Source organism: Ambystoma mexicanum, chromosome 2p (genome assembly GCF_040938575.1).
Source record: "Ambystoma mexicanum isolate Mex_15411 chromosome 2p, UKY_AmexF1_1, whole genome shotgun sequence".
Taxonomy (NCBI): domain Eukaryota; kingdom Metazoa; phylum Chordata; class Amphibia; order Caudata; family Ambystomatidae; genus Ambystoma; species Ambystoma mexicanum.
The window spans coordinates 958372731-958400180 of record NC_090923.1 but is presented as its reverse complement, the minus strand read 5'-3'; the positions used below and the strand labels follow the sequence as shown (position 1 = coordinate 958400180).

The following is a 27450-nucleotide window of genomic DNA, read 5'->3' as shown; positions in this document are numbered from 1 at the left end:
TTCCACCAGACCAGCAGCATCCCCTTCCAATCTGCCACCGTACAGATAGGGAAGGAAGTCGGACACATTAGCCAAAAAGGTGTTCACCTCTGGCAGCATGGCTCTAAAAGTCACAAACATAGCCTGCGGATTTGCAAAATACTCCTTCGGTTCATGGAAAACTGTGGAACATGCTGCTGAATATGTCCCTGAGGGTACCATGCGGGACAGATTTTTACAGCTGGTGGAGAATGTGAAGGAGGTAGCCAAGCAATCATTGCAAATGGGCCTAGACGTAGCGGACTGCGCTGGCCGCTTAATGGGTTCAGCAGTGGTAATGAGGCGGCAGCCCTACCTGAAAACTCCTGGCTTCTCCCCAAATGTTCAGAACAGGCTGCTAGAAATGCCCTTTGAGGGAGACATGCTTTTCATGACCAAACCTACCTTCAGCATTGTCTCCAGAGGCAGGGCTATAGGCGTTATGTACCCTATGGCAGGAAGGCGCAGATCCCACAAGCCAAGCTGGAGCAGAGGCACTTCTCACGTCCCAGAAGGGGCAGAGGGGCTTCAGAAGGCCAATAAGCAGTGGCAGGGGCGCCTGCATCCTCTAAGCTGCTTTGATTTCCCTTCCCACAATGCACCGGTTGGTGGACGGTTGGCAGGGCATTGGCCCCAGTGGCAGGAGATAACCTCCGACGCCTGGGCCCTGCAGTTGATTCGGTGGGGTTATTGTTTGCCCTTTCTAAAAAGACCACCGGACAGGAGCTCCAGAAAGAACTACAAGCCCTGTTGTGGAAGGGTGCCATGGAAGAGGTGCCCCCAGAACAGAGAGGATCGGGCTGGTATTCCCTGTATTTCCTGGTACCCAAGAAGGGAGGAGGTCTCAGTCCCATTCTGCACCTCAGGGCGCTAAATAAGTTCCTGAGGAAAGACAAATTCAGGATGTGACGTTGAGAGAAATTCTCCACACTTTCGAATTTCAGGACTGGCTTGTGTCAGTAGACCTGCAGGACACCTATTTCCATGCGCCAATACACCTAAAGCACAGGAAGTTCCTAAGGTTCCTTATAGGGGACAAGCACTATCTGTTCATGGTGCTGCCCTTTGGGTTGACCTCCCCTCCAAGGGTCTTCACCAAGCTCATGGTGGCAGCCACAGCTCACCTCAGGACATCCGGGGTCCATGTATTCCTGTATCTGGATGACTAGTTGATCCGGGAGAAGTTTTGTCTCATCTGGAAGAAACCTACCTACTAATGCACAAGCTAGGCTTCTCCCCCAATTTGAAGATGTCCAATTTGACACCATTTCAGCGGCTCCAGTTCATCAGAGCAGTCCTAGACACTCGGGTAGGAAAGACTTTTCCTCCCGAGGAGAGAGTCACAACATAGCCCAGATGGTGCATTTGTTTCAGAACCACACCATCATTCCACCAGCGTTCTTCCTCCGCCTTTTGGGTTTCATGGCCTCTTGTATTTTTCTAGTGCCAGAGGCCAGACTGCGCATGAGATCCCATCAGTGGCTCCTGATGGACCAGTGGTCTCAGTATCTGGGAGCATTCACGGATCTCCTCCGTGTCCAGCTAGGTAATCCGCGAACTTGGTTGGTGGAATCCATCTGGCCTCCTTGGCCTCAGGTCAGATGTGTCTCTGAAGGGTTTGGGGCGCCCACTGCGAAGATTTGCAGGTGTGCGGCCTCTGGTCTCCATCAGAAGCCAGGTGGCACATCAACATGCTGGAGTTGCGGGCCATCAGGTTAGCCCGGAGGGCTTTTGCCCTGTCTCTCAGAGGAAAGCGTGTCCTCATCCTGACGGACAACACAGTGGCCATGCACTACCCCAACAAGAAGGGTGGTGTGCATTCCAGCCCCCTCGGCACATAGCCGATTATGCTGTGGTTCTGGTTACGGGAGAACCAAATCTTGGTCTCGGCAGTTCATCTGGCGGCGACGGAGAACACCTTGGCGGATGCTCTGAGCAGGCAGAGCATGGTCTCACACGAGTGGGAAATGTGCCGGGAAGTCCTAGATGTGGTATTTGCTCTCTGGGGTACCCCAGCAGTGGATCTGTTCACCATGGAGTCCAACAGGAAGTGCGAGCAGTTTTGCTTGAGGGAATTCCCAGCGAACGGCGCATTTGGGGATGCGTTTCTGGTGGATTGGACCTTCCCTCTCCACTACGCCTTCCCCTAATTCCTGTCATCCTTTTGGTTCTCAGGAGGTTGAAGAGATTTTGAGCAATCTTGATCGTCCCGTGTTGGGTGAGGAAGGTGTTGTACTCTGATCTCTTGGATCTGACCATCTATCCGCCTCACTGGTTGCCTCGCCGTCCGGCTCTCCTAAACCAATTGGAGGGTTGAGTGCTCTGCCCGACCCCGGATCACTCAACCTACATGCGTGGCTCTTGAGAAGGTGAGGTATGATGACTGGAACCTCTCAGAGGAGGTTCCTTAGGTGTTGCTGGCTGCACGCAGACCTTGTACAAGCTCTCTGTACGCATGCAGGTGGAGAAGATTTGAGCGTGATGCAGGGAACAAGAGATTGACCCTTTCTCTTGCCTCACCATCACAGTGATGGAGTTCCTTCTGTCACTGTCCTCGACAGGCCTCAGTTTACCACATTCAAATGGTATTTGGCGGCCCTCTCTTTGTTCAAGAGGTCCCCAGACCAAGGTTCCGTCTTTACTATTCCGGTAATGGCACAATTCCTAAAGAGCCTTCTCAATAAGTTTCCGCCAACCCCTATTGTCGTCCCAGATTGGGATCTTAATCTGGTATTGACCTACTTGATGGCGGCTCAGTTTGAGCCCGTGAACACATGTTCTTTACGGCTGTTATCCCTTAAAACAGCCGCCTTAGTTGTAATCACATCTGTCAGGAGGGTTAGTGAGCTGAAAGCTTTGTGCTGCAAACCTCCTTTTCTAAGATTCTTTCGTGAGAAAGGCTCTCTCAAAATCAGGCCCGGATCATTCCTAAGGTGGGTTCAGAGTTTCACCTGTCACAGTCTATCGAATTTCCTGTCTTTTACCCTCCTCCACATCCCTCGAAAGAGAATGAGCGGTTCCACCCCCTTGACCCCAAGAAACCGTTAATCTTCTATTTTGCTCGCACATCCGGGTTTCGGAAGCCAGACCAGTTGTTCATGGCCCATTCTTTGTCTCAAAAAGGTCTTGCCATAACCAAACCAACCATGTCACGTTGGATTATTTTGTGCATATCCTAGTGTTACCAATCGGCATGCAGGGACCTTCCAGCGGGCATCAAGGCTCACTCAACCAGAGGTATTCGGTCTCTATAGTCGTCCAAAGAGGGGTTCCTGTTAGGGACATATGTCAGTGAGCCACTTGGTCATCCTTACATACATTCACCAAGCACTAGGCCTTGGATGTTGCACCGGGAGCTGATGCACAGTTTGGTAGGGCGGTTGTACAGAATCTACTTATTTAAAAAGTTCTGGCCTCTTCCGTTATTCTAACTGTTTGGGGGAGTCTGTTAAGATGAAGAATCTGCAGGAGAAAAGCAATCCATTGAAGGAGAAATTACTCACTGTAACAATCTTTCTATGGATTCTTCTGCAGATTCCTCATCGACCCTGCCATCCATCCCCGTTCAGAAAGTTCTGTGGCTTATCACTTCTGTCCAAACGAGAAGACATCTGCTGATGGCTCTTAGATGACCGCTTCTGTCTCATTCAATTAAAAATAAGAAAAAAACATTTTCAATCATTGTTGTGCGGGATCACCTTGTTGGGATGTAGCCCTGTTAACTTTTTTACCGCCCGATTAGCCTCGTACTGTGGTTTTACCTTCTGCAGCGTTCATGCAGGGGTAAAAAGTGAGGAACTGAAGCATAGGGCGTAGCGATGTGCTATATATTCAACACTTGATGTCACTTCCGGAGCTGATGATCGAGAGCCTCGCAAGACGGATCAATGATTGACGGTCGAGCCTAGGTCCACTACGCCCCCTAGCGTAAAGTTTCTGAGCAGCAGAGCTGGATGATGGATATCTATCAAGATGAGGAATCTGTAGGAGACGAATCCATAGAAAGATCATTACGGTGAGTATTTTCTCCTTCTGGATGATGCCCCAGAGAAGGAAACGCTCCTACCCTTTAATTTGGCGGTGGAGGCCCCGTTATTGGAAATGTAGGAAAAACATGCATCTGTTTCAGCAGTGGACAGGGACCTGGTGAGGAAGCACCATCCTGCTCCGTTGGACCCAGTTTTCCTTTCCACCCATGCCTCACCTGAAAGCCTGGTGGTTCATGCTGTGACAGCAAGCCTGAAGACCTCTACCTCTCCATCCCTTCCACCAGACATGGAGAGTAAGAGATTTGACGCGTGGGGCAAGAAGGTATTTGCACCAGGTAGCGTAGCACTTAATGCTGTGATGGCGAAATTCTCCTTCTGCCTCTGGTCGCCAGTAGCCAATGTGGCTGAGTACATACCAGAGTGAGAGATGAGGGATGGGTTTCTGTCCTTCGTCTCGGCGGCAAGGTGGCAGCACAACAGATGTTGCAATCTGGACTGGACACAGCAGACTGCATGGGAAGGTCCATGGCCACTAGCCCGCTGGTCAAGTGCCATTCTTAGCTACGGACATCAGGTTTTGCGACCGATGCTCAGACGAGGCTGTCATCAGTGCAACCATTATTTTCATTACAGAGTCATACCCTTTCTACTCAAACCAGGGAATGACATATATGGCAACAGCATAATAAGCCTCGAAATCCAGGCAACTCACCCCACCTTCTCCATATGGCAACTTCAACATATGTAGAACTAATGTAGATGGGTTAGTGCTCCAGAGTAAGCAAAGTAACAGTTTATCAAGTCTTTTAAAGGCACTTTATTGCAAAGGCCTTGGCAGGTCCTGAAAAATATTAAGTAGACGAGGTAGCATTATCAATGTAGATCAAGAAATCCTCCCAAGCAATGACATGGGAAGCTTTAACCAGAATTCTACCAGTTTGTCCAATCTTTGCAAGGTTTCCAGAACATTGGCTTTTATATACCTCATCCGAGCATGCACTAATCTGATATCTGAAGTGTTCCTTATTGATAGTAATAGGTAGTCTTCCAATGTACCAATCGCAATCCAGGTAGTGGATATGGGAGTGACTTTCCCCTCATGCTAGAATGTAGAAATCGAGTAGAGACGATGATCAAGGGAGCATAACAGAAAGGAGAAACTGAGAGCTGGTGTGGCACTTCAGTAGTACAAATAAAGCTTTTATTCATCCCTATTGTGGCAACCGCTTCATTGACGACGAGGATGGACGTGATCAGTTTATGCTAGAGTGTCATGATGGCAAAGGGCGAGAGGCATTGTGGGCTAAAAACAATCCTTCTCTGGAAGAAATCATCATAGCTGCGAAAGAAGTCGAACACACACAAGTACTGGACAAAAGAGAGGAAGCTGATGTTAAGAAGTTAGATGCTTCCATTCCTTTAGAGGTTCTAGCTCTACAAAACGAGAGAAAAAAAGTGGAAAAAAGAAACTATTCACCAAGAAGAAATCCACACACAAAGATAAGGTGGAAGGAGAGGAGAGGAAAAGATGTTTCCGACGTGACAGCTATTTCCACTTTGCTGTGTGCCTAGAGTTAGAAACAAAGCAGCAGATTGTCTCTCTTGCATGACAAATTTGGTAGAGGAGGAGGATGAGACTGAGGAGCAAGTGCTAAGCATCAGTCATGGTATAGTGTCCAAGGAGGAATGGGATGCAGCTATGATGTTGGATATTACTTTGATGGCCATGAAGGAGAGACTAGAAAGTGGAATGAGTAGTGAAGCTCTAAGTAGAAAGGAAATATTTGAACTATTCAAGATGGTGTGTAGTGAACTACATGTAGAAAATGGTCTTGTGTTGCGAGGAGACAAGGTTATTCCTCCTAAAGGTATTAGGAGTAACATTTTGGAAGTAGCTCATGAAGGACATCAAGGGATGCCCAAGGCAAGGTAGTTATTAAGACCAAATTACTGGTGGCCAGGCATGAATGTGGAGAGGATGGTTAGAGAGTGCACAGCATGCAAGGAGTCGGGGACGGCATGTGTTAGTAGAACTCAACCCATGACTCTGTTGACTATCCCCACCATACCCTGTGAACGTGTGGGTTTAGATATAGTGGGTCCTGTGAAGGAGTTAAGGTATTTTGACATTTTGTATTGTTTTGGTGGATATGCTATCTAGATTGTTAGAAATAGTTTGGGTTCAGAATGGGTTTACTAAGGATATAATTACATTCTTGGAGTCTATCTTTCAGGGGAAAGGATATCCGTATGTAATCTTAACGGACAATGGTATGCAATTAGTGTCCAGAAGAAATGGAGCAATTCCTTTAGATGAATGGCATTGAGCACCGTACCCACGTGGAACATGGATGAAGGATGCAAGGGTTCCTGTGTGGATAGGGACAGCAGAGAATTAGGTGAAGCGAGACGACAGGAGAAATGTGAAGTGGGTGAGATGTCAAAAGACAGACCCAATAGACAGTATTGCAAACCAAAGTATTTGAGAGCTTATGTAAGTTAAGAACAGGATGGATGGCGACTGTGTACTGTATGTATGTACATGGTATGAGTTTAGAAAGTTGTAAGAGCACTGGGAACTGTGGTGGCTGCGCCGGACTCCTTATGTAATACTGTGTTACCTTGTACCTGCGGCCGGTTGTAGGAACCAAAAGGGCCCGTGCTCGGGTGCCCCAAGACTCGGTTAGGTAGGTTTTTGTTGGGTTCCTACATGGATGGCGCCAGTACAGATCCTTATAAGCGCTTGCTATGTTCACTGTAAGTTATGATAGGTATAGTCTACGCGTTTAGTTGTGATCTCATCATTTTTTATTTATTTACATTTTTAATATTAATCACCAAGAGTGCCGACACGTGTTTCGACCATCTAACAGTCTTTATCAAGGCTACAATCATTGACAGGTGTTACATTAAGATTTTTGAACATCATATCAAAACACTATCGTGAAAGGTGCAAGGTTATAGGTGATTGGTGCAATGGGTGAGACCGTTGTGATTGGTTACAATGATAGGAATGTGGGGCAATTCAATGCCCAAAATGTCACATTATTGGTTATTCAAGGCATAGAGAGTACATGTTCCATTTGCAGATGTTAGGTTACATGACAAGTGATTACATGGCCAGAGCAGGTAGGGGGGAGAAGGATTGTGGCACAGGGGAGAAAGAAAAAGAGAACAGGTTGGTTAGATGAGTTGCTGCTGCATGTGGTCAGATAGCACAATTCCAAGAATTGAGCATGGTAATAGATGGTCATGCTCACCTGGAAAATTAGGTGTCTGATGCATGGTGATTCTCAAGGGGCCAGTGGCCCTGGGTCAATATTAATGCCTGCTTCAGTGAATCTAGGGAAGAAAATATGTCAGGGTTGGAGTGCTTGAAAAGAAGAGGGGCTCACAGTCGTGGTCGGCAGTGCGTGACAATGTTCAACTTGTTGTCCCATGCGCCAACAGGGCGAATCATGTACTGTAGGAGTGATGGGACAAGAGAGCAAGCTGTGAAAAATGGTGACCTGTTGGGTGAAAAGTGATTCAACTAAGTGGGTTGGTAATTGGCTATACAGAATTATGGCTGTTCCAAGTGCCTTGGTGCTGAGATGCTAATTGTTGAAGTTAGGTGTCTGATTCCGGCATCAGTGAGCCAAGTGGCTAGAGATATGGATCAGGGACTTTGTTAACCCTGATGGTTGAGTGGGATGTCAGGTTCATAAATACCCATGGGCCAGGTGGCTAAATTACCATTCCTTTGCTAAGATCAGTGGTAAGCATCAGAAGGTTCAAGCGCGATCGTAGGCTGGTGAAATAGTAGTAAGCTTTCTTGAAGTGCATGAAGCATTCACGTGTGCGCAGAATATGTTAGCCATGGTGCAGGGCACCTGGAGGTTAACTCAGAGGTCTGGATAAATGATCTGTGTGCCAAATGGCTGAGAAAAAATGTATGGCAATGGTTACGTGCAACCCGATATTTGGATCGGGCGTGTGGTAAAAAGTTTAAGGAGCCATCAGGCTAAATTTGCAGGCATTGCTAAGTTAAAAGAATGGGCAATCGATAGTCATAGCGTGGTAGTGAGCTGGTGGGGCTGAGAGCCGCTCTGTGAGGGTGCATGGGATGGCACGTGTGTGCCTGGTTTGACTTGTGGAAGTGAAGCGGATGCGAGGTGCAGGCGCGATGGCCCAAGTCCAAAACGTTAGTGCTAAGGTGTATGTAAGAGAGAGTAATGGGGTGCAGACATTGGGCCCCATTACGACCCTGGTGCTCCTGGAATGAAGGGGGCCAGTACGGGACCGCGCCCCTTCATTCCGGGAGCGGCAATTACGAGTTTCCCTTTGCGGGACCCGGATCAGACGTCTGGTAATTCAGACGTCTTTTCCGGGTCCCGCGAGGGGAGTAGGGAGGTAACAACGGGACACTTGTAATGTGCCCATTTTTACCTCCCTCCCCATTCCCATTGAGCCCTATGGGGGCTCAAATGGGAATGGTTCCTGCAAGGAGGACTTACCGGGTCCTCCTCTGACGGAATGACCCGGTAAGTCCCCATTGCAGGAACCCTGTAATGGAGCCCGGTTTGGAGGCAGCCATGGAGCTAATAGCTGAATATGTATTTTATTTTGTATTTTATTGATATTTATATAGCGCTTTTTACCAAAGCGCTTCACAAAGAGAACATAAACAGTACATTAAAATCAGTATAATCAATTGTGTTCACAATTATCCAATAGGAATCGGGCAAGAGACTGTAGTAGATAACCTTTTAGGGAGGATCGAAACAGAGAGTAAGAGGTGATGGATCGGAACGATAATGGAAGAAGGTTCCAGTGGAGAGGAGCCAACAGCTGAAAAGATCAAAAATGAGATTGTGCACAGGGGGCACGTAGAACAGTAAATAAGAAGAGTCCAGCAGAGCAGAGCAGAGGGGGATGAGCGAGAGAGTGAAATGAAAGAAGAGAGGCACGATAATCAGGGGCAAGGCCATATAAAGATTTGAATACTAGACAAAGGAAATAGAATTTCAACTGAGAGTGAAAGGAAAGCCATCCAAGGAGTCAAGAGAAGAGGAGATAGTCACGATAAGATAATAAGCAAAGCGAGCGGATAGAGGAATGATAAATTGATTTGAGTGGTGCTAGACGAGAGCGAGGGAGGCCAAAGAGTAGAACAGAGCAGTAGAAAAGTCAAAAGAAAATTAGAGAAGAGACCAAGAGATTAGTGGCATGAAACGAGAGAAAGGGACACATTGTACGAATATTAAAGAGGTGATAACGACAAGCGTGAGAGGTAAGTGAGATGTGATGACTAAAGGAGAAGTTGGAGTGAAGATAGAGACCAGGATTACGGGCAGTAGGGGAGATCAACAGGGTGGAGGGCAGAAAGAGAATAAAGGGAGGAGGAGAAGGAGGAATCCCGGATGTCCCACCCCCATATACAAAACAACGCTCACAGCAGTGAATAATGGTATAATAGTCTTAATACAATTATTTGGCTTTTTTTGGAAAATAAAGCGGATAACCATACCGTTTTGCTAAATTTACTAATGGAAAAAATTGATTTGATAGAAAAGAGATGCTCGATCAGACCAAATTCTCTAAGGAGCGAGGATTACAAATTGGGGAATGATATTTTACTTTGCTCCCCACAATCTGAGGAGACTAACATAGGGGAAATAGCCCAAAATATGACTCAATTAGAGACACCCCAAGAGGGACTAACTGTTGAGATTCCTTTGGCAGAGCATTTAAATGTGTTAAAAAAACAGGCAAATCCAGGTGGTGGGGGAAATAGAAAATCAACCCTCATTGTCAAAATAGATTAATAGTGGAGTGAAAAAGTTTATAAGTACTCTCTCCACCCCGCCTTCTTGGCAGGAAACCTCTGTGATATCTTTACAGAGGAACAAAAATAAGAACAAAAAAATAAAACGCTGTGAAAAAGATAAAATCCCAAATCTACGAGAAAGTATGGATGATGAACTGGTAAATAATCCACTGCTCCCTCCTGCTGATATAATTGATGAGCAGGCCTCACCCCAGTTAGATCTGTTAAACTTGTCTACCTACATAGTCTCAAATGAAGAAACAAATGCAAATATCCCACTACCCTGGAGGAAACAAGGTATTCAGCAGGTGGCGAAGGACCAAGATGGAGGGGATCTCTCCCATAGGGGTGGCAGCCTTGAGAGGTCCAAAAGAAGCTTCGCCCCTGCTAGGGAAGTGAGGGGGAAATTATCTCCAAACCTCGCTCCAGGGGGTTGCTTCCAGTACGGGAAGAGAGGAGCCCCAAGGTACAGTACCTTTAGCTTCATATGAAAGATAGACACCGCTCTGACCCATTTCCAAATGGGACTACAATCCTGGACCTTATAAGATTGATACCTGAATTAAAAGATATCCACTCTAGGGATATTGAAAGGATCCAGTTCATTGACCGATATAGATTTGATAAAGTGATTGACCGATAAAGATTTGATAAAGTGAAACTGGAAATCCCATCACTATTGGTGAGAGAATCTTTGTTGAAGACCAAAAATCACTTCAGACAGCAAGCCTTTAGGTTATTGTTACGCTCACCTGGTCTCTGCGGAGGCGTTGGGGCACGGTTGCAGCCCTCCCTGAACTTGAATCACCCCCTGCAGGCCTCTCCCTCAGTAGAAAAGATGTGTGCGGTGGTACGTGGTGATACTGCTCCTGCGTGGAGATAAGAGTGTGTGAGTGCGCCAATCTGTGATTGTTGTACCTCTCGAACCCTTCACCCCAAAGTACGGTTTCTGTGAGCATACGCCGGCCCATAAAGCTCAACTGTGAATTATGGAAGATAAGCTCTCCGTCCTGCTACTTTTAGCAAGGGCGCATCAAATGGGATCTAGTTACTTCACTGATCCCTGATAAGGATAAGTCCAGTCCAGCTGCGACTATGCTTCTCCTTATGATTGGTAATTCTTTCTTGAGCTGTTGTTGATGCTGTTCATTCTGTTTAATGTCTTTATATGTTACTCCCATTTATGCCCACAATAATGTATCTCTTCTGTTTTCTTCCCTTAGATGGAAATGCGGCCTCAATGCAGCTGTGAGATGCGGCCGGATGGAAGATGTATGTTACCGCAATGTTCGACAGCAGGTAAGTGATGGTTTAAGGAAAAGCGCGAAGTATGCCTAACCTTGTCTTCTGTTTTTCCTTGCAGGCGCTGCTGTTGACGATGGAGCGTGTCGTGCTGCGGTTACAAGATGAAGATTTCGGCGTTCCGGAAAGTGTAAAGATGAATACGCGGTTTGCCGAAGAGATGTACAGGTAAGAACAGCTTCCCCCAGTTGGTAAGTATCCTGGCAGGAAGCAGGATGTCCACGAAGCAGGATCTTCAAAGGTAAGTCTGACCTCAGGCGAGGGTGAGCGTTGCTTTGCTTGCAAGTGCATAATAACGCGAAGCATCTGTCTTGAGGATCGGGGCAGCTTATATAGCTGAGATCATGGGCAAGCCCATTAGGGCTGGCTTACCAGCCACACCCTGCCACTCCTAGAGAGTGAGCACGTGCGAAGGCAATCCATTAGCAGCTACACCCAAGAATGCACTTGGGGCTGCTTAATGGATGGAATGTTCAAGGTTAATACATCCTGCTTAATGGATGGAATGTTCAAGGTTAATGCATCTGAAGTGCTATGTCCATAATAAAAGCTTTTTGGCGCCAATACAGTGTCCGCCCAGGTCTCCTGTGCATGCGACCCCTGCATGCCTGTGCTCCTGACTTCATGACCATGACAGTTATATACTGAGCACTGTGACTGACTATTCACCTAGAAGGTCCTCCTAAGTTTCAATGCCATCATCACTTAAGAGCAGGAAAACATTTACCTTCCAGCCCCTGAGAATTTGTTGTCAAGGAAATCGGGGACAATTGATGAGAGAAGTTGATTTCACAGGAGAACCTCAAATGGAGGTAGCAGGGGACTGGTCATTGCTTCAAGGTGCATTGAATACAGAAAACAAACCGCAATATTAATGTTTAGGAACTCGGAAGGGTAAGGATCTAAAGGTGGCCTTGTGGAACACTAGAGGCTTTAGGCACTTGTTAGCCAATAAAATGGAGATATTGGAATCCTTTGATATCCTTATACTACAGGAGACCTGGCTAATGATGTGTCCTAGCAGGTTGGGGTATGGACTTACTTGGATACCGGCGATAAAAGGGCCAAAAGGAAGACCCTCTGCTGGCCTCTTAATAGCCTGTAAACTGAGTATGGGACAAACTTTAATCCCTTGGCCCTCTCCGAATCCATTTACTCAACTTTCGAAACTCCTTTCGCCTAGGTCAAAGGGACTAAGATCAAACAACTGTGCTATAATCAATCAATATTGGAACCCGTTTGTTATTTCAGATGATAACTTAATAACAGGGGTTGAGGCAATGCTGGATTTGTGCGCAGCTGATGGATCTACAAATACTATCCTGGTCGCAGTTGACTTGAATATTAAATGCCTAAATGTTACTCCCTTTTGACCCCGAGAGCACGGCGATGGAGCAACCTAATGGATAATAGGGGATTTGCAATGCTAAATTGGGCGCTTAAGGGATATATACCACCACAGTCAACGTGGGGAAGGGCAAATTCGACAGAAATAATATACTATTTATTTGTCTCCAGAAATGCCTATCCTGAAATGCTAGAATTTTATGTTTAATTTAACTTTAATGTGATATAGATTTGAAAATGAATTCAAAACTTTACACATAATGTGAATTACATACATTAACAAAAATAAAGAGCAAGTCATAAAATAAGAAATCAAATTATACAATACAATATACCATATAACATATGGAATATCAACCTAACAACAGATATATGTGAATCTATATATATTAAAACATCAGACATAATTTCTTTAAAATGAGAATGAGATAAAATATTAGGACTTCATTATAACAGGTCTTTAACCGTTATGTTTCCCAAGTCAGTACCGTAAATACGGACATTACATCTCTCACCCACAGCTATCCTAACGAAAAGATGCCATAGATATAGGGTTCCATCAAGTAAGGGTGCTTTACAAAATAGCATGCTTATCCAGCACATACAACATCGGCAATCTTTTAGCCCACCATGATCAGACATTTCAGATCAGAGTAAAGGGCCCAGATGTTTTTCGATCTGTTGCCACACATTATACAATGCAATAAACAGGTGCATATTGCTGGTATTTGTGCAATAGCGCCAGAAGGAGGTTCTACGTATGTTAAGTGGGTCGTGTACGAATTCCCTAAGATATTTAAGTATTGGCTGTTCCAACATTAAGCACTCCGTTAACAGATGCTTAGCTGTTTCCACACATCCAGGAGATTTGCATATACGGCAAACTCTGTCACAAGCTGCAATTTTTTCTCTGACTCCTATGTTATAAAAGGTAGGTAGTTGCTCCATTCGGAACAAAATAATGAACCGTCTAAGCCTTTTGGTGGGGCAGAGATATAAATATGCTTGTGGTTGCATTAAAGTATATAATCTATATTTAATGAAGTGGTAGGAGTTTAGGCTACTTAAATGTGAGAAATTCTCTAGCCAATCCCACATATCCACCTTTTTGCCAAGTGCTATTAGCACCTCCTTAGAGACTGTTTCCTCTCTTTGCATCCAGCCTATGTTCGCAAGAAATTTGGTCATTTCTTTCAGGAGGGGGGAGGAGGAATGTTTTTTACTCACTTCTTGATGTATCACCACCAATAATTGGTTGGAAGTGTCACCCTTCATTTTCAAATAGACTCCTGCTCTCCTCTTAAGTACTAATACTTTAAGAGAGGGCAGGCCGAGTTCGAGCCTAATCAAGGCCATAGGGACACTGGGGGGTAAGCCGAGTATCCGGCGCCAAAATTTGCCCTCTATTACTTGCAGCCAGGCGAGGTCAGTAGAGAGAAGAGTCTCCAGGCCATAAATGATCATGGGCGCAAACACTTGAATATATAGCTGTCTTGTCCCCCATAAGGTAATTTTATGTACTCTCTAACCATAATAGTGATCATAACATTCTAACTTTCTAACATTCAAGTCTCCTATGTGTCAGTCTTCAGATTATTTACACCAAAAACTCAGGCTGGCTTTCGCCCCTCCTTTAGTCATAAACACGAGGTTCAACTGAGGAAAGCGCAATGTAGAAAAGAGAACCGTTGGGTATTGCAAGCTAACTGCAAGTTTTAAGGGAAGTTGTTAAACAAAAATAGCCCAAAAATACAAGAATTGACTGAGATTGTATAATATTGAAAATTTACCAAAGTAATGGAGAGGCGACGCTCCAACCAATAAGTTCTAAATCAAGCGCTCAAATTTGGCCTGTATTGGGTGCAGAGACCTGATAGCGCCTGTACTAATTAATCTCATATAGGAAGGGGTCTTGATGGCCGTATTTACTGATCTTTTTGCCAGTAGGCACAAATCTAATTTCCTTATAAAGTAGAACAGTGATGAACTAAATGGACTCAGATTTCACGAACATGATATCTTGCTGGAAATTAAGAATTTGAGTACTTCGAGAGCTCCCGGCCCGGATGGCCTAACTAATTGTATGTTAAAACAGAACCCAGAATCATGGCACGAATAATATTTTTAATTTTCCATTAGATAATTCTAGAAGGGAGAATACTGTATTCCTGGAAATGCTTAGTAATTATTCCTATTTTCAAAAAGGGGGATTGAGAGAGTCCAAAAAAATTATCGGCCGATAGGGCTCCTTGATGTCAATCATGCTTTTGTATCAGGCTTGGGAATAGTGGCAAACCTTCTAGCACTATCTGCTATAAAAGAGGAGGCCGATCATCTAGGTTACCCTGTATACCTGGCCTTGCTGTCACGACCCACATCCAGAAGACCCCCTGGCAAGCCCATGGGCCAGGAAGGGTCTTGACTCAGGTCTCCACTAAATCCAGGCATCCTTGGCCTAGGCCTTCTTGGGGCCAGTCCTGACGCCTTTGGCGCCAGGCTCATACTTGATACAGGACTTTTGTTGTGAACTACTTTATTTCAGTGCCAGTCAACATGGCTCCTTGGAACCAAGCTATGCAGTATAGTATTTTTGGGTGTGGTACAATACAAACTATTTAACCGGGACTACTTTCTTGAAGCTATTTAAACCACACCCGACTGGGATAACACGCTTCGCGTTACTTTGCAATTCTGCAACGTGACGCTCACCGTGTTCAGCTGCACCTGTGAACCTCGGAAGAACACCATCTGTGAAGAAGGAAAAGGACATCGTTAGCAGCAGCTTACCTGTAATTTCATCGTTAGCTGTCTACAGCTCTTGCGATCAGCATCCCGGAATCAGCGCCCCTCCCGGACCGTCGGATCTGCAAAAAAGGAAGAGACAAGGCATTAGACATTTTACAATTTAACGAACGGTGCCGAAAAGCTTACCTCGCAAGCTGCTCCTCGACCAGCATCGCCTCAGGAATTTCATGCACTGGGTGAGCACCGCGACCTGTGGGGAAGAAAAGACAACAGGTTAGCAAAAGGCAAGGCATCATAGCGCTGCGCATAGCGCCAACTCACCGCAGCAAGGCGCCCTAAATGCGCCTTTACTTACAGGCGAGACCCAATTCAGTCTATGCCACATAAAGGAAGAGAAAAAGACATTAGTTAGACCAAAAAAGGCATGCAAGGACAACAATATACCACAGCAATAAGACCTACCTGAAAGACTCAAAGCGGGCTGGCATCAGTGAAGTAACTTGATCGCAATCGCCCACCAAGCACAAAGCGCCCCTGCCAAGAAGGCATGACGGAGAGCACACCTGCATTTAAACAAGGTGAGGAGAGATCCAGAGAGGCCGGGGGTATACGGGGTGCTGGGGGGCTGTTTACCCCAGTTGCCCAGTCTTGAACATTGCCCATCTGTATTCCAGGGAGAACCCTCCCGCTGGTCAACCTGGGAACCGCAGAGAAGGATACCCGAGTCCTAACTGCTGGCTGGCGTCCCCGTGGAACCAGGTGAGCGTAACATAATGCGAAGCCTGCCAAACCAATCCACCTGGGCGCCATGGAGACCTCAGAATTAGACCAATTGGCCCAATTAATAGGAGAACTGCGCGCTGAGGTTCATTCTGCCCGACAGGAGACTAACGCTCTCCGAAGAGATTTAATAGTGACTAAGGAGCGCACTGAAGACATTAGCAGACAAACACAAGCAGGACAGACACTTCTACCTGGAAGCAACCCAATGATGCAGAATCCTGCCCTGCCATCCACTTCCTCTACTCCGGTACAAATTATGCTACCAGGAACAGTTCCTTTGGCACCACCGCAGCGGATTGCAGGTGATCCACGGAAATACGCAGCTTTCATGAATCGGTGTCGCCTTCACTTTCTTTGCAGGCCAGGAGCATTTCCAAACGACCAAGCTCGGGTAGCCTTTGTTTTATCATACCTGAGCGGTAGCGCAGCAGATTGGTCTGTACCATTGGTGACCCATGATGATCCTTTATTACATGACTTTGGGGGATTTCAAAGGGAAATGGAGAAACGTTTTGCTCACCATACCCGAGAGCAAGCAGTGGACAATGAACTCCTTTCCCTCCGACAGGGGAATCAGGACTTGTTAACATACATTGCTACTTTCAACAGGTTGGTTGCCGAAGCTCGGTGGCCTGAAAACAAAAGAACCACGTTGTTTCATCAGGGCTTACGAGGCGAATTAAAAGCCGTTCTAGCTCAAGTACTTGATCCTCCTCGAGACTGTTCTGAGTTCATAAATCTGGTCGTACAACTAGACCACCGGTTGCAAGACCGAAAAGCAGATTGTTCCAAAATGGACTGTGTATGTTCGGTCTAGAGACAATGTAACTAGAGCACAAGAACGCACTGTAGAGCCCATTCAAATTTTCAAATTGGGGGGGGGTGCTACCTCCATTAACAAAACAAGAGCGAGATAAAAGAAGGCAATAACAACTATGTCTGTATTGCAGAAAACCTGGGCATTTCCTGAAGGACTGCCCGTTGAAACCCCCAAGGAAGATTGTCGGGGCCACGAAAAAGATGAAGAGAAGGAATCTAAATCGGAAAACTACCCAGCTAGGCAAACGTAGAGGTCAGTTTGTCGAGTGAGAGGAAAGAGCCGCCGACCTCACACTTTGCAATACCAGTGATCTTAATCAATAACCAACGGTCGTCAAGAATGCATGCCGTTGAGGCGTATATCGACAGCGGGGCAGTCGGGAATTATATAGATCAAGACCTGGCTGCAGAGATGGGGCTTCCCTTATGTTTTAAGCCGACTACAGACAAGGTGACTACGGTGGATGGGACAGAAATCGCTTCTGGACCCGTAACCCAATGCACAGCCGAAATAACCTTGCTGTGCCAGGACGGGCATCAGGAACTCATTTCGTTTGATCTCATCGAGGCACCTCAATTCCGGCTTATACTAGGGATGCCATGGTTAGTCGCTCACAACCCTTTGATTGACTGGCGGGCCAGAAAATTAACCTTCCCCAGTGACTGCTCTCCAGCCTGTTATTATCAAGAACAGAAACCAGCTTTCACTATTTCTACAACTCCTGGAACGACAACATCAACCTTGGGTGTAACTAATACCTTGCCAGAGGAATACCGCAATATCCAGGATGTATTCCAGAAGGACCAAGCAAACACCCTGCCGCCGCACAGGCCCTATGACTGTCAAATCGACCTTGGTCCTGGTGCTCAAGTCCCTTGTGGTAGAATCTATGCTCTTACGGAACCTGAAAATCTTCATCTGAAGTCTTATTTAGACCAATACCTTGCAAACGGATTCATCCATCCATCGAAGTCCCCTGCAGCCAGTCCTTTGTTCTTCGTGCCGAAAAAAGAAGGGGACTTAAGGATCTGTATTGACTACCGCGCATTGAACCAGATCACTGTAAAGAACCGTTACCCCTTGCCACTTATCCCGGAAATGCTGGACAAGGTCAAAGATGAGGAGCGTACCACCTGGTCCGGGTCAGAAGTGGAGACGAATGGAAAACTGCTTTCCGTACCAAATATGGTTTATTCGAATATCAAGTCATGCCCTTTGGGTTATGCAACTCTCCGGCAGAATTCCAATATTTCATGAATGACGTCTTGAGAGAGTTAATTGATGTCTGCGCCCTAGTGTACATAGATGATATCCTAGTGTACTCAACCTCAAAACAGGATCATATCAAGCACGTCCGTTCAGTCCTCGCCAAGCTCCGTGAACATCGTTTATACGCAAAGCTTAAAAAGTATTTTTTTCATGTAACCGAAGTAGAGTTTCCAGGCTTTATCCTTGCTCCCGGAGGCATCAGGATAGACCTGCACAAAGTTGACGTCGTTCTCAAGTGGCCATCACCAACGTCATTAAAAGGAGTACAGAGTATGTTGGGCTTTGCAAACTTCTATCGCCGGTTCATACCAGACTTCTCACAAGTTGTACACCCGATCACCGTATTGCTACGAAAAAATAACAAAAAATGTGCCTGGACCGAAGAAGCAGAAAAAGCTTTTCAGGAACTCAAAAAAAGGTTCACCTCAGGGCCAATCCTGCGACATCCACGTCCAGATCTTCCTTATATCGTGGAAACGGACGCTTCCAGTATAGCAATGGGAGCTGTCCTCTCACAAAGAGATCCTGAAACTGGCCAGCTACACCCAGTGGCCTTCTGGTCGAAGAAGTTCTCACCTCCAGAAATAAATTACGCCATCACGGACAAAGAACTCTTGGCAGTCAAATCTGCCTTTAAAGCCTGGCGACACTACCTTCTGGGGGCCAGACACACCATTACAGTTATCACGGACCACCGAAACCTGCAATATCTTAAAACCGCTAAAGCCCAGTCTTCACGCCAGTTGCGATGGGCTCTTTTCTTCGCCGAATATGATTGTCATTACATTTCGACCAGGGGTCAAGAATGGAAAAGCTGATGCACTCTCTCGTACTGGCACCAATGACATAGTTTATACGGCCCCAGACCCAGTCCCCATCATACCCGAAGACAAACTCTTAGGCCTCACTACGGCCTTGACCCAAATGGATCTGAGAAAAGAAATTCAACAAACCATGAATCCGGATACCATCCTTGCATGGCAAGCGCAGGGGGAACAATATTCCATCGAAGATCACTTACCCTTTTTTAAGGACTTACAACAAGAAGTCATTTCAGGTTATCACGATTCTCTGATCGAAGGGCACCCTGGAATTACCAAGACCTTAGCCAAGGTGAAACAGAACTTCTGGTGGCCTACCTGGAGTAGAGATGTCATCCAATACATTCAGTCTTGTGGAGTCTGCGCACAAAATAAGTCACAAAAACCATCTGGCCTTCTGAAACCTTTGGACATACCTCCTGCACTATGGCACACTCTTTCCCTCGACTTCATCACTGACCTACCTTCCAGTCAAGGGTTTAACACCATTCCTGTAGTCGTAGACCTATTCTCAAAGATGGCACACTTTATTCCGCTCAAAGGCCTCCCTGACGCATCCACTCTAGCCAAGGTATTTCTGGACGGTATTGTTAAACTACATGGCTTCCCATCAGTCCTGATCTCCGATCGAGGTAGCCAGTTCGTCTCCAACTTTTGGAGAAAGTGTTGTGCAATGGCGCAAATTGACGTCCGGCTATCCACTAGCCATCACCCCCAAACAGACGGTCAGACCGAGAGGACCAACCAGACCCTTGAGCAATACCTATGATGCATGTTGCACCATGATCTAAGAGACTGGAAGGATTTACTATGGATAGCCGAGTACGCATATAACAACTCCTTGCATTCCAGTACCGGACAAACACCCTTTTACACCCTATATGGTAGGCGCCCACGTACCTCAGAACTGGATCTCCCGACCAGCTTGGAAATGCCAGCAGTAAAAACCCTTCACACCAACATCACTCAGGCTTTCAAAAAGGCCAAAGAACATCTAATTTGCGCCAAAGACAGGTTTATACCCATCAAAGGAACCTGGACCTTTCAACTGAGGTACTTAGGTCCCTACACCATCAAGGCGATTATTAAGCCAGCGGCCGTCAAATTAGATTTACCATCCATTCTACACATCCACCCGGTATTTCATGTGTCCCTTTTTTTTAAACCAATGCAGCCTGGTACAGGAAGGGTCTTGACTCGGGTCTCCACTAAATCCAGGCATCCTTGGCCTAGGCCTTCTTGGGGCCAGTCCTGGCGCCTTTGGCGCCAAGCTCATACTTGATGAAGGACTTGTGTTGGGAACTACTTTATTTCAGTGCCAGTCAACATGGAGGCATCCACATAGCTTGGCTCCTGGGAACCAAGCTATGTGGTATAGTATTTTTGGGTGTGGTACCATTGGAACTATTTAACCGAGACTACTTTCTTGAAGCTATTTAAACCATCCCCGACTGGGATAACACGCTTCGCGTTAATTTGCAATTCTGTAACGTTACGCTCACCGTGTTCAACTGCACCCGTGAACCTCGGAAGAACAGCATCTGTGAAGAAGGAAAAGGACATCGTTGGCAGCAGCAGCTTACCTGTAATTTCATTGTTAGCTGTCTACAGCTCTTGCGATCAGCATCCTGGAACCAGCGCTCCTCCCGACCGTCGGATCTGCAAAAAAGGAAGAGACACAAGGCATTAGACATTTTACAATTTAACGAATGGTGCCGAAAAGCTTATGGGTATACGGGGGCGGTGGGGGGCTGTTTACCCCAGTTGCCCAGTCTTGAACATTGCCCACCTGTATTCCAGGCAGAACCCTCCCGCTGGTCAACCTGGGAACCGCAGAGAAGGATACCTGAGTCCCAACTGCTGGGTGGCGTCCCCGTGGAACCAGGTGAGCGTAACACTTTGATTTCAAACAGGCCTTTGATTCAATTTCTAGAGCATCACTGCGGGAAAAAATGAGGAAGGCGGGCTATCCCAATTTTATTTGACATCCTATTGTTCAGCTATACTCTAAGACTTCCATTTAGGACTATTGACTAAATCTATTCCAAGCTAGGAGGCCTTAAACAAGGCTGTATTCTAGCACCAACACTTTATACCTTTGTTCATAAAAGACCTGGGACTGCATTTGAATAAATCGATATTGTGGTACACTCCCCCCACCCCACCAAAAAATTGTAAGATTTCTATCTCCTGGCTTTTATATGCAGATGATGTGGTGCTATTAGACAAAATGCTGATAGGTCTCCAGAGGAAATTAGCAGCCTTGATGGAATATGCTCTTGAAAACTCGTTAACTATCAATGTAGAAAAATTGAATATATTGATATTGTCACAAAAAAGGGCCTATAACTACTCTTCATTTAAGTGGAAGATTTGCCCTCAATCTTTGGAAATAGTCTCAGAATATAGATATCTGGGTGTAAATATAAATAATGGCAATCAAGACACCACTTTCAAAGGGGACCTTAGAAGAAAAACTGAGATAATGGCTGCAAAGTCCTCATTCATTCATAAGACATATGGGAAATGTTCCTGTATGCCAATGATCTTTTATAAGCAACAAGTAATACCTACAGTTATATATGGGGCAGAGACAAAACTAATCAATCAGAGTGGGATAGGCTGGAGGGCCTATATTGGGAAGGGTGCTGTCCTTACCTAAAAACTTACCCATCCAGATTATCGGTTTTGAATTGGGCTTACTGTCTTAAAGATCTATAGTAGAGTGGCGCTCTTTAGCACTCTATAGGAAATGTATTTTAAATCGGTCTTTGGAGACTAGCAATCATTGAAAAAATATTGGGAGGTCAGCTGGACACTTCTCTAAAATTCTGGATAGACCATTGTTTGCATGTAATGCGAAGAGCTGATATAGGTAGAAAATTGCTATTGTCCAACACAGATCATGCACAAAGAAAACTGTGGGACTATGACTGGAGAAGGAGTGTAATCAATGTAAATTATTTGAAACAGGAGGTTTTTTAATTAAATCCCTACATGAAATTTCTGTATATTTACTAAAATTACCGGACATGAATTGCTGGACTTTATTTTTAAGATTCTGCTTCAACCTATGTTTGACACGGGAAGTACTGAGGAACCGACCCAAATGGACTCAAGAGGAAATATCATGTACATTTTTTGTAAACATACAGGAATTGGAGACATTTAAACATATTATAGTGTCCTGCCAAAACCTTGTAGACCAGAGAAGGATCTTTTCATGCATTTATTTTTCTTTTTTGGGGAGGGCGGGGTCACCCCCCCAACCCTCTGTTTTTTTCCATAAAAAAGACACCACAACAAAAATTAACCCTTTACCACCCCCATATATGCATTCAATGCCAACATTTTCGATGCATATTTTCGATGTAAAGTGTTTAGTTGGAAACATTTTCGATGCAATTACCAGATACCGATATGGAGAATGAGGTGGCAAAAAACTGGTTTTGGTGCCATCAAGGGTTCAACTTATGTTTGTTGGGCCTCAAGAGATGAGTATCTTTAAGTTGATCTATATTGTTTACCAATACCTTACATTTTTTAAGAAAGCCTTCCTCTTATGGGAAGAGACCAAACCCTTTCATGTTTAATAAACAAACGTAAGCAATGCCCTTCAGAAATGTTTTGTATACAACAGCATGCCAGAAAAGATTGCTGCACAAGCTACAGGAGTAAAATGTGATCTCTAAAGATTGTCAGCGAGAAATAACTGTGGATCCCACTGACTATTGCTTCTAATGGATTCGTTCGTCTTGCAAAATCCTTATATTGGGAATATCCTGCAGTCCACGTTTGACTTCGAAAACGTTTTCAGCCATCAATGGGGCACATTACGGCTCTGCTTAGTTGGTGCACATGACTGCGGAGGTGACATCATGGATGGTATATATGGAGCTGACTGCATCCCTTCAATTCCTCTTTTTCACGCAGTCAGATCACTGCATTGAAACACAGCTTCTATTTAGACTCGTGCCAGGTTTCCCTTCAATGCATTGAGATTCAAACCCTGTAAGGACTTTGGAAAGCCCATGTCGGTGGCGGACCCACTCAAGCCCAGTCTGGTCGGTGCTTGGGTCTGTATCATGTTACCATGCACCCTAAGATTGTTAGGGAGCATGTCGCACAGGTCTTGACCTCTCTCCACGGGAGCGGGAAGAAACAACTGAATCACCAGCTATATCTGAGCCTTCAGCCTCTATAAAGGAAGTCCTGGTGCGCTGAGAAAACCAAGAAGTTGGCAGACCCTCGGCTTAGTGAGGAAGAGGATAAAAAAGGCGAAACAGTGCAGGTGATTCCCTTCCCCTAGGGACTCTTCCTCCAAGCGCCACTCTTAATATTCTCCCAAAAAGTGAGACCATAACTCCTCGTCGAAGGAGTTGGCATCTGAATCTGAGGAGTCACCACCTACATTGAAGAAATGACTGCTCCCCTACGTGCTCCTCCAGTATGGAGCAGTGGGAGGAATCCTGGCAAAAGAGGTTGGCGATTTTTACCCAGGCCCGAGACCAAAGGGCTTCGGTCCCAATGATGTAGCAAGAGCCCACTGCACCTTCGCAGGCCAGTATATCACCCCATTTGGATTGCCACTTGACGCACATGGGCTTAATTCAAGCTTTGGATATGAAGACCAGATCTGTTCTTGTGCCTTCCAGTGTAGTAGCTCTGGGTCCCGAGCACAGAAAGAGGAGGAAGGCCTAAAAGGTTCTGCTGCTTCCATATCAGAGTATCTTTTGGACTCAAGGAAGTAGTTTGAAAGAATCCTTCGAATAGGATGTGTACTTGGCCAGCTTAGCTTTTAATTTTAGAGGGGCCAGTGGCCTCTCGCAAAATTCACAAGAATCAAACGTAAGCCAGACATGGCCTATATTTCGAATGCACTCCTCCTTCCCCCAGATTCCTCATCTGATATCGATCTCCCAGTGCCAGCTGTACTTTGTAAACTTTTTCTGCTGCCCAGGGGCGCAGCGCCGCTCTGCGTTTGCTCCACCACTACGTGCCCCGCGCCAGGCATGATGTTGGGGCCACTCCTGGTGACCTCAGTTCCTTTTTTCTGTGCACTCTGGTCGCAACTAGGAACCCTGCTCTTAGCTAGTATTGTTTATTGAATTCTTACTTTGTCGAGTTCGTCGCAATGCCAAAGTCTTGAGGGTTCAAACCCTGCGTGGATTGCAATCGTCAGATGTCCTTGTCGGAGCACCACCGCATATGCCTTTACTTCCTTGATGAAGGCCACGACACGCAGGACTGCGTATCGTGGCAGTCGATCAATCCGAAGGTGCTCCGAGAACGCGAAGCAAAATTGCTCACCTTTGTCCACGAGGAGAAAGGGGATAAGCGGACCTGCTTGAGGTCACCGGGCCCTGAGCCAGCACCAAGGAGCGGTACGCTGTAACAGATGTTTATGGCTATAAAGTCTGGAGGCTCACAGAATGTGTGACATATCTGTTTCATGTAATTTGAATGTCAAATGTTTGTGGTCAGTAATAGGCGATCAAATATTCTGATACCTAGGAAGGGAATTAAAGTTCCCTATGGCCAGGTTAGTATTCAGCAATCTTCCCTCTGGAAGAATTTGACTGGTTTCAAATCTCTCCTGGATTTGTGGAAATTCCCTCAATCCTAATGTGGATCTTTCGTTAACAGGCGTTCCAGATCTTGCATTGATGAAGTGCATGACTAACAGGCTTCACAACTAAATCCTCATTTACAATAATATGGGGCAACTTTCTTGATGACAATAGCACATATTTTATTATTTCTTGCAATAAAATGTGCTCTTTTTGTATAGTAACATTTTCTAAACAGTGAGTCATTATACAGCAAATTCTATACTTCGGTTGTATAATGCATGCCTTGTGTCTCTTTGTGAATTCAACATTCTCTCTTGGTTTATCTATATCAGTTAACTAATTTAAGCCCTAGTTGTTTGAAATGATTGCATTTTTATTTATTTTTAATATTGTGTGTACTGTTTACATATCAGTATAAAAAATGTACTTTGTTGACAGATAGGCATAGCAATCTGACTAAATAGTTCAAACAGTAAGTTGGGGGCCCAATTTTAGTCCTGGGTTTCCTGTTCCATCCTTTGCCCCATAGCAGCCTTTTTTCACACATGTGACCCTTGTTCATCCTTTGAAGCATAATTGTCTCTCTTACAGTCCACGGCCTCCGCGACCTATTCTGGATGCCAATTGAGCAGTATCGCAAGGATGGCCGCATCATCCGAGGGCTGCAGCGCGGAGCTGCTTCATTCGGCACCTCCACAGCATCTGCAGCTTTAGAGCTCAGCAACCGGCTCGTGCAAGCGATACAGGTAGGTGCAAACAGTCATTTACCCACTGAACTTCTCTGGCTAGATTTTCCCTTGCTGGGTTCTTACTTATTTGATTTGCTCATTTATTTTATGTTCTATTAACAATACCCCCGTTTTGGTGTGCAAAGGCCTTTCATTGAAGTGGGTAGGTTATAAGTACTGTAGATATGCGTTGAGTGCGAATTTAGGAAATCTAAAAATGTGGTGGCAGACAATTAACCAAAGTGTGATACAGTGAAAGAATATTAATGGAACAGGGGTTGGGTAAACACATTAGTGCACTAGCTCTAACAATAACTTTACATGGGACTGAGTACTACGGTTTACATATTAGATGTGTACATTCAGTAAACTTTCAGATTTCTCTACATTATTAATATACAAATTACTTTAAAAAAAAGGTTTGACTGGCAATCAGGGAATAAGAAGATATTAGTAGTTGCAACTTTTATTTGAATACATACCTCCCACTCATTCCTTATTTCTGAAATACATAGTCTGGATGCAAAAAATGTTCATCTTAACACCAAGCAATACCATGCGGCTCATCTTCCCGCCAGGCAATGCCATGCGGCTGCAGGCTAGCTCCCTCTTGAATCCTGGGTGCCCTTTGCACTGGACATTGCCAGCTGCATAAACATCTGGGGCCACCAGCACCATCTTCTTCAGGTTTTTTCTTTATAGTCTGTCTTGTGCAGGAATGATTCTTTCACTCAGCCACTGTTTTAAAGTTTTTGAGAGAATCATGCCTCCTAAATTGGGCTTTGAGCCCAGTGATAGATACGGACGCCTTATATCTTTTTCTGACCCACATTGCAAGCCTTTGTGGTGCCTGCGGAAGGAGTACAACGTAAAGGAATGTGCATCGTGCTAGTCCATGCACTCCTAGGCCCTTGAGGAGCAGGCGGCAAAAGATATTTTGGTGGAGAGTGTGAGGAACTTTAAGGTGTTCTCCCACCTACTCTCCAGGATCTTCCATTCAGGTGGCCAGGGAAGGGGTTTATAGTGAAAAGGAAGAATACATTGTTTTGAAATGCAATAGTCTCTAAACAAAAGGACCGAAAAAAATGGAATACACGTTTTTTGGCGGGGTGGGGGAGAGGTCCCCCACAAACCCCTGTTTTTTGGGGGGAAAACACAGTATGTTTTCCAATATGAAAGTCAAAAACAAATATACATTTAAAAAAAGGCATTTGAAATGTTTTTTCCGATCCTTTTGTCTCGAAACTATTGTATTCAACCCTTTTGTATTCAAACTAATGCCTGGACACCCAGGGAAGGGCCATCGCTTGTGGATCCCAACCCTGGGGTTGGACGAGCGAGGGAGGATCACCTGAGTGGAGGGTCACGGAGGATTGGTAGAAGAATGCCTAAAGGCGAGACATGGTATTCCACCTTTTCCCGTTATACATCAAAACCCTCTCCCTCAGCTTTTATGGGATATTTCCAATCCCATTCCATCTCCCCCTTCCCATTTCCAACATGTACTGGGACGAAGAAGAGGCAACCGAGAGTAATAAGGATTACTGTTAGGCAGAATCCTGTGCAGTTCCCTTGGGGACACTGCAAAAAAGATTAAGACTACAGGAGTAAGCAGTAAACGCAATGGGTAACAGTCTGCACCACCCAGATTTACCTGGTAGCTGTGGCTGAAGAAGAGTAGGTACTGCCCTATAGAGTATACACAATAGGGCCAAAAACACAGTAGAGCAAACAAACACTGACCAGAGTTTTGTATCAAAAGTATATCATTATTTATTGAAAACACACTTTATGCAATACAGCACTCTAAATCAAAAGCAAGTTAAAACACAGTCAGGTAAAGTATAAACACCTCCCTTGATAACTATTTAGACAAGTCAGAGTTAAAACACCACTATTTGTTAAAACAGATGTGAGCGTGTAACCTAGATGGCACTCCAATAGTTAAGTTAAAGGGAGAGAAAAAGGCAGGGCATAAAAATAAAACAGTTCCCAACACTTTTCGAAGTTCAAAGCAAGGGAGTCAAGGCAGTATACACTGTAGCCAAAGTTCATAGGCCAGGTCCACTTTAAATGGAGCAAAACGAAATATGCCCAAGATCACACAGTTTAAAATACACTAAAAGTATTTGCAGAATGTTCAAAAGAGGTTGGGGTGATTCAAGAAGTAAAGTTAAAAGGTCTGGGGCCAACCCAGTTGGAAAGCCAAGGATTTAAGGGTCACCTTTAGCAATCCGTGGAAAGGG

General features: G+C 45.3%; 1 protein-coding gene across 1 annotated transcript in view; it reads left to right on the top strand.

The window, feature by feature from the left end:
* ATG2A (autophagy related 2A) overlaps window positions 1-27450 on the top strand; it is a 2105371-nt gene that overhangs the window by 1977349 nt on the left and 100572 nt on the right. Inside the window, exon 40 of the mRNA XM_069644746.1 lies at window positions 25068-25222. Within this exon, the coding sequence (XP_069500847.1) occupies window positions 25068-25222 (155 nt within the window). The remainder of the gene's footprint in view (window positions 1-25067; window positions 25223-27450) is intronic.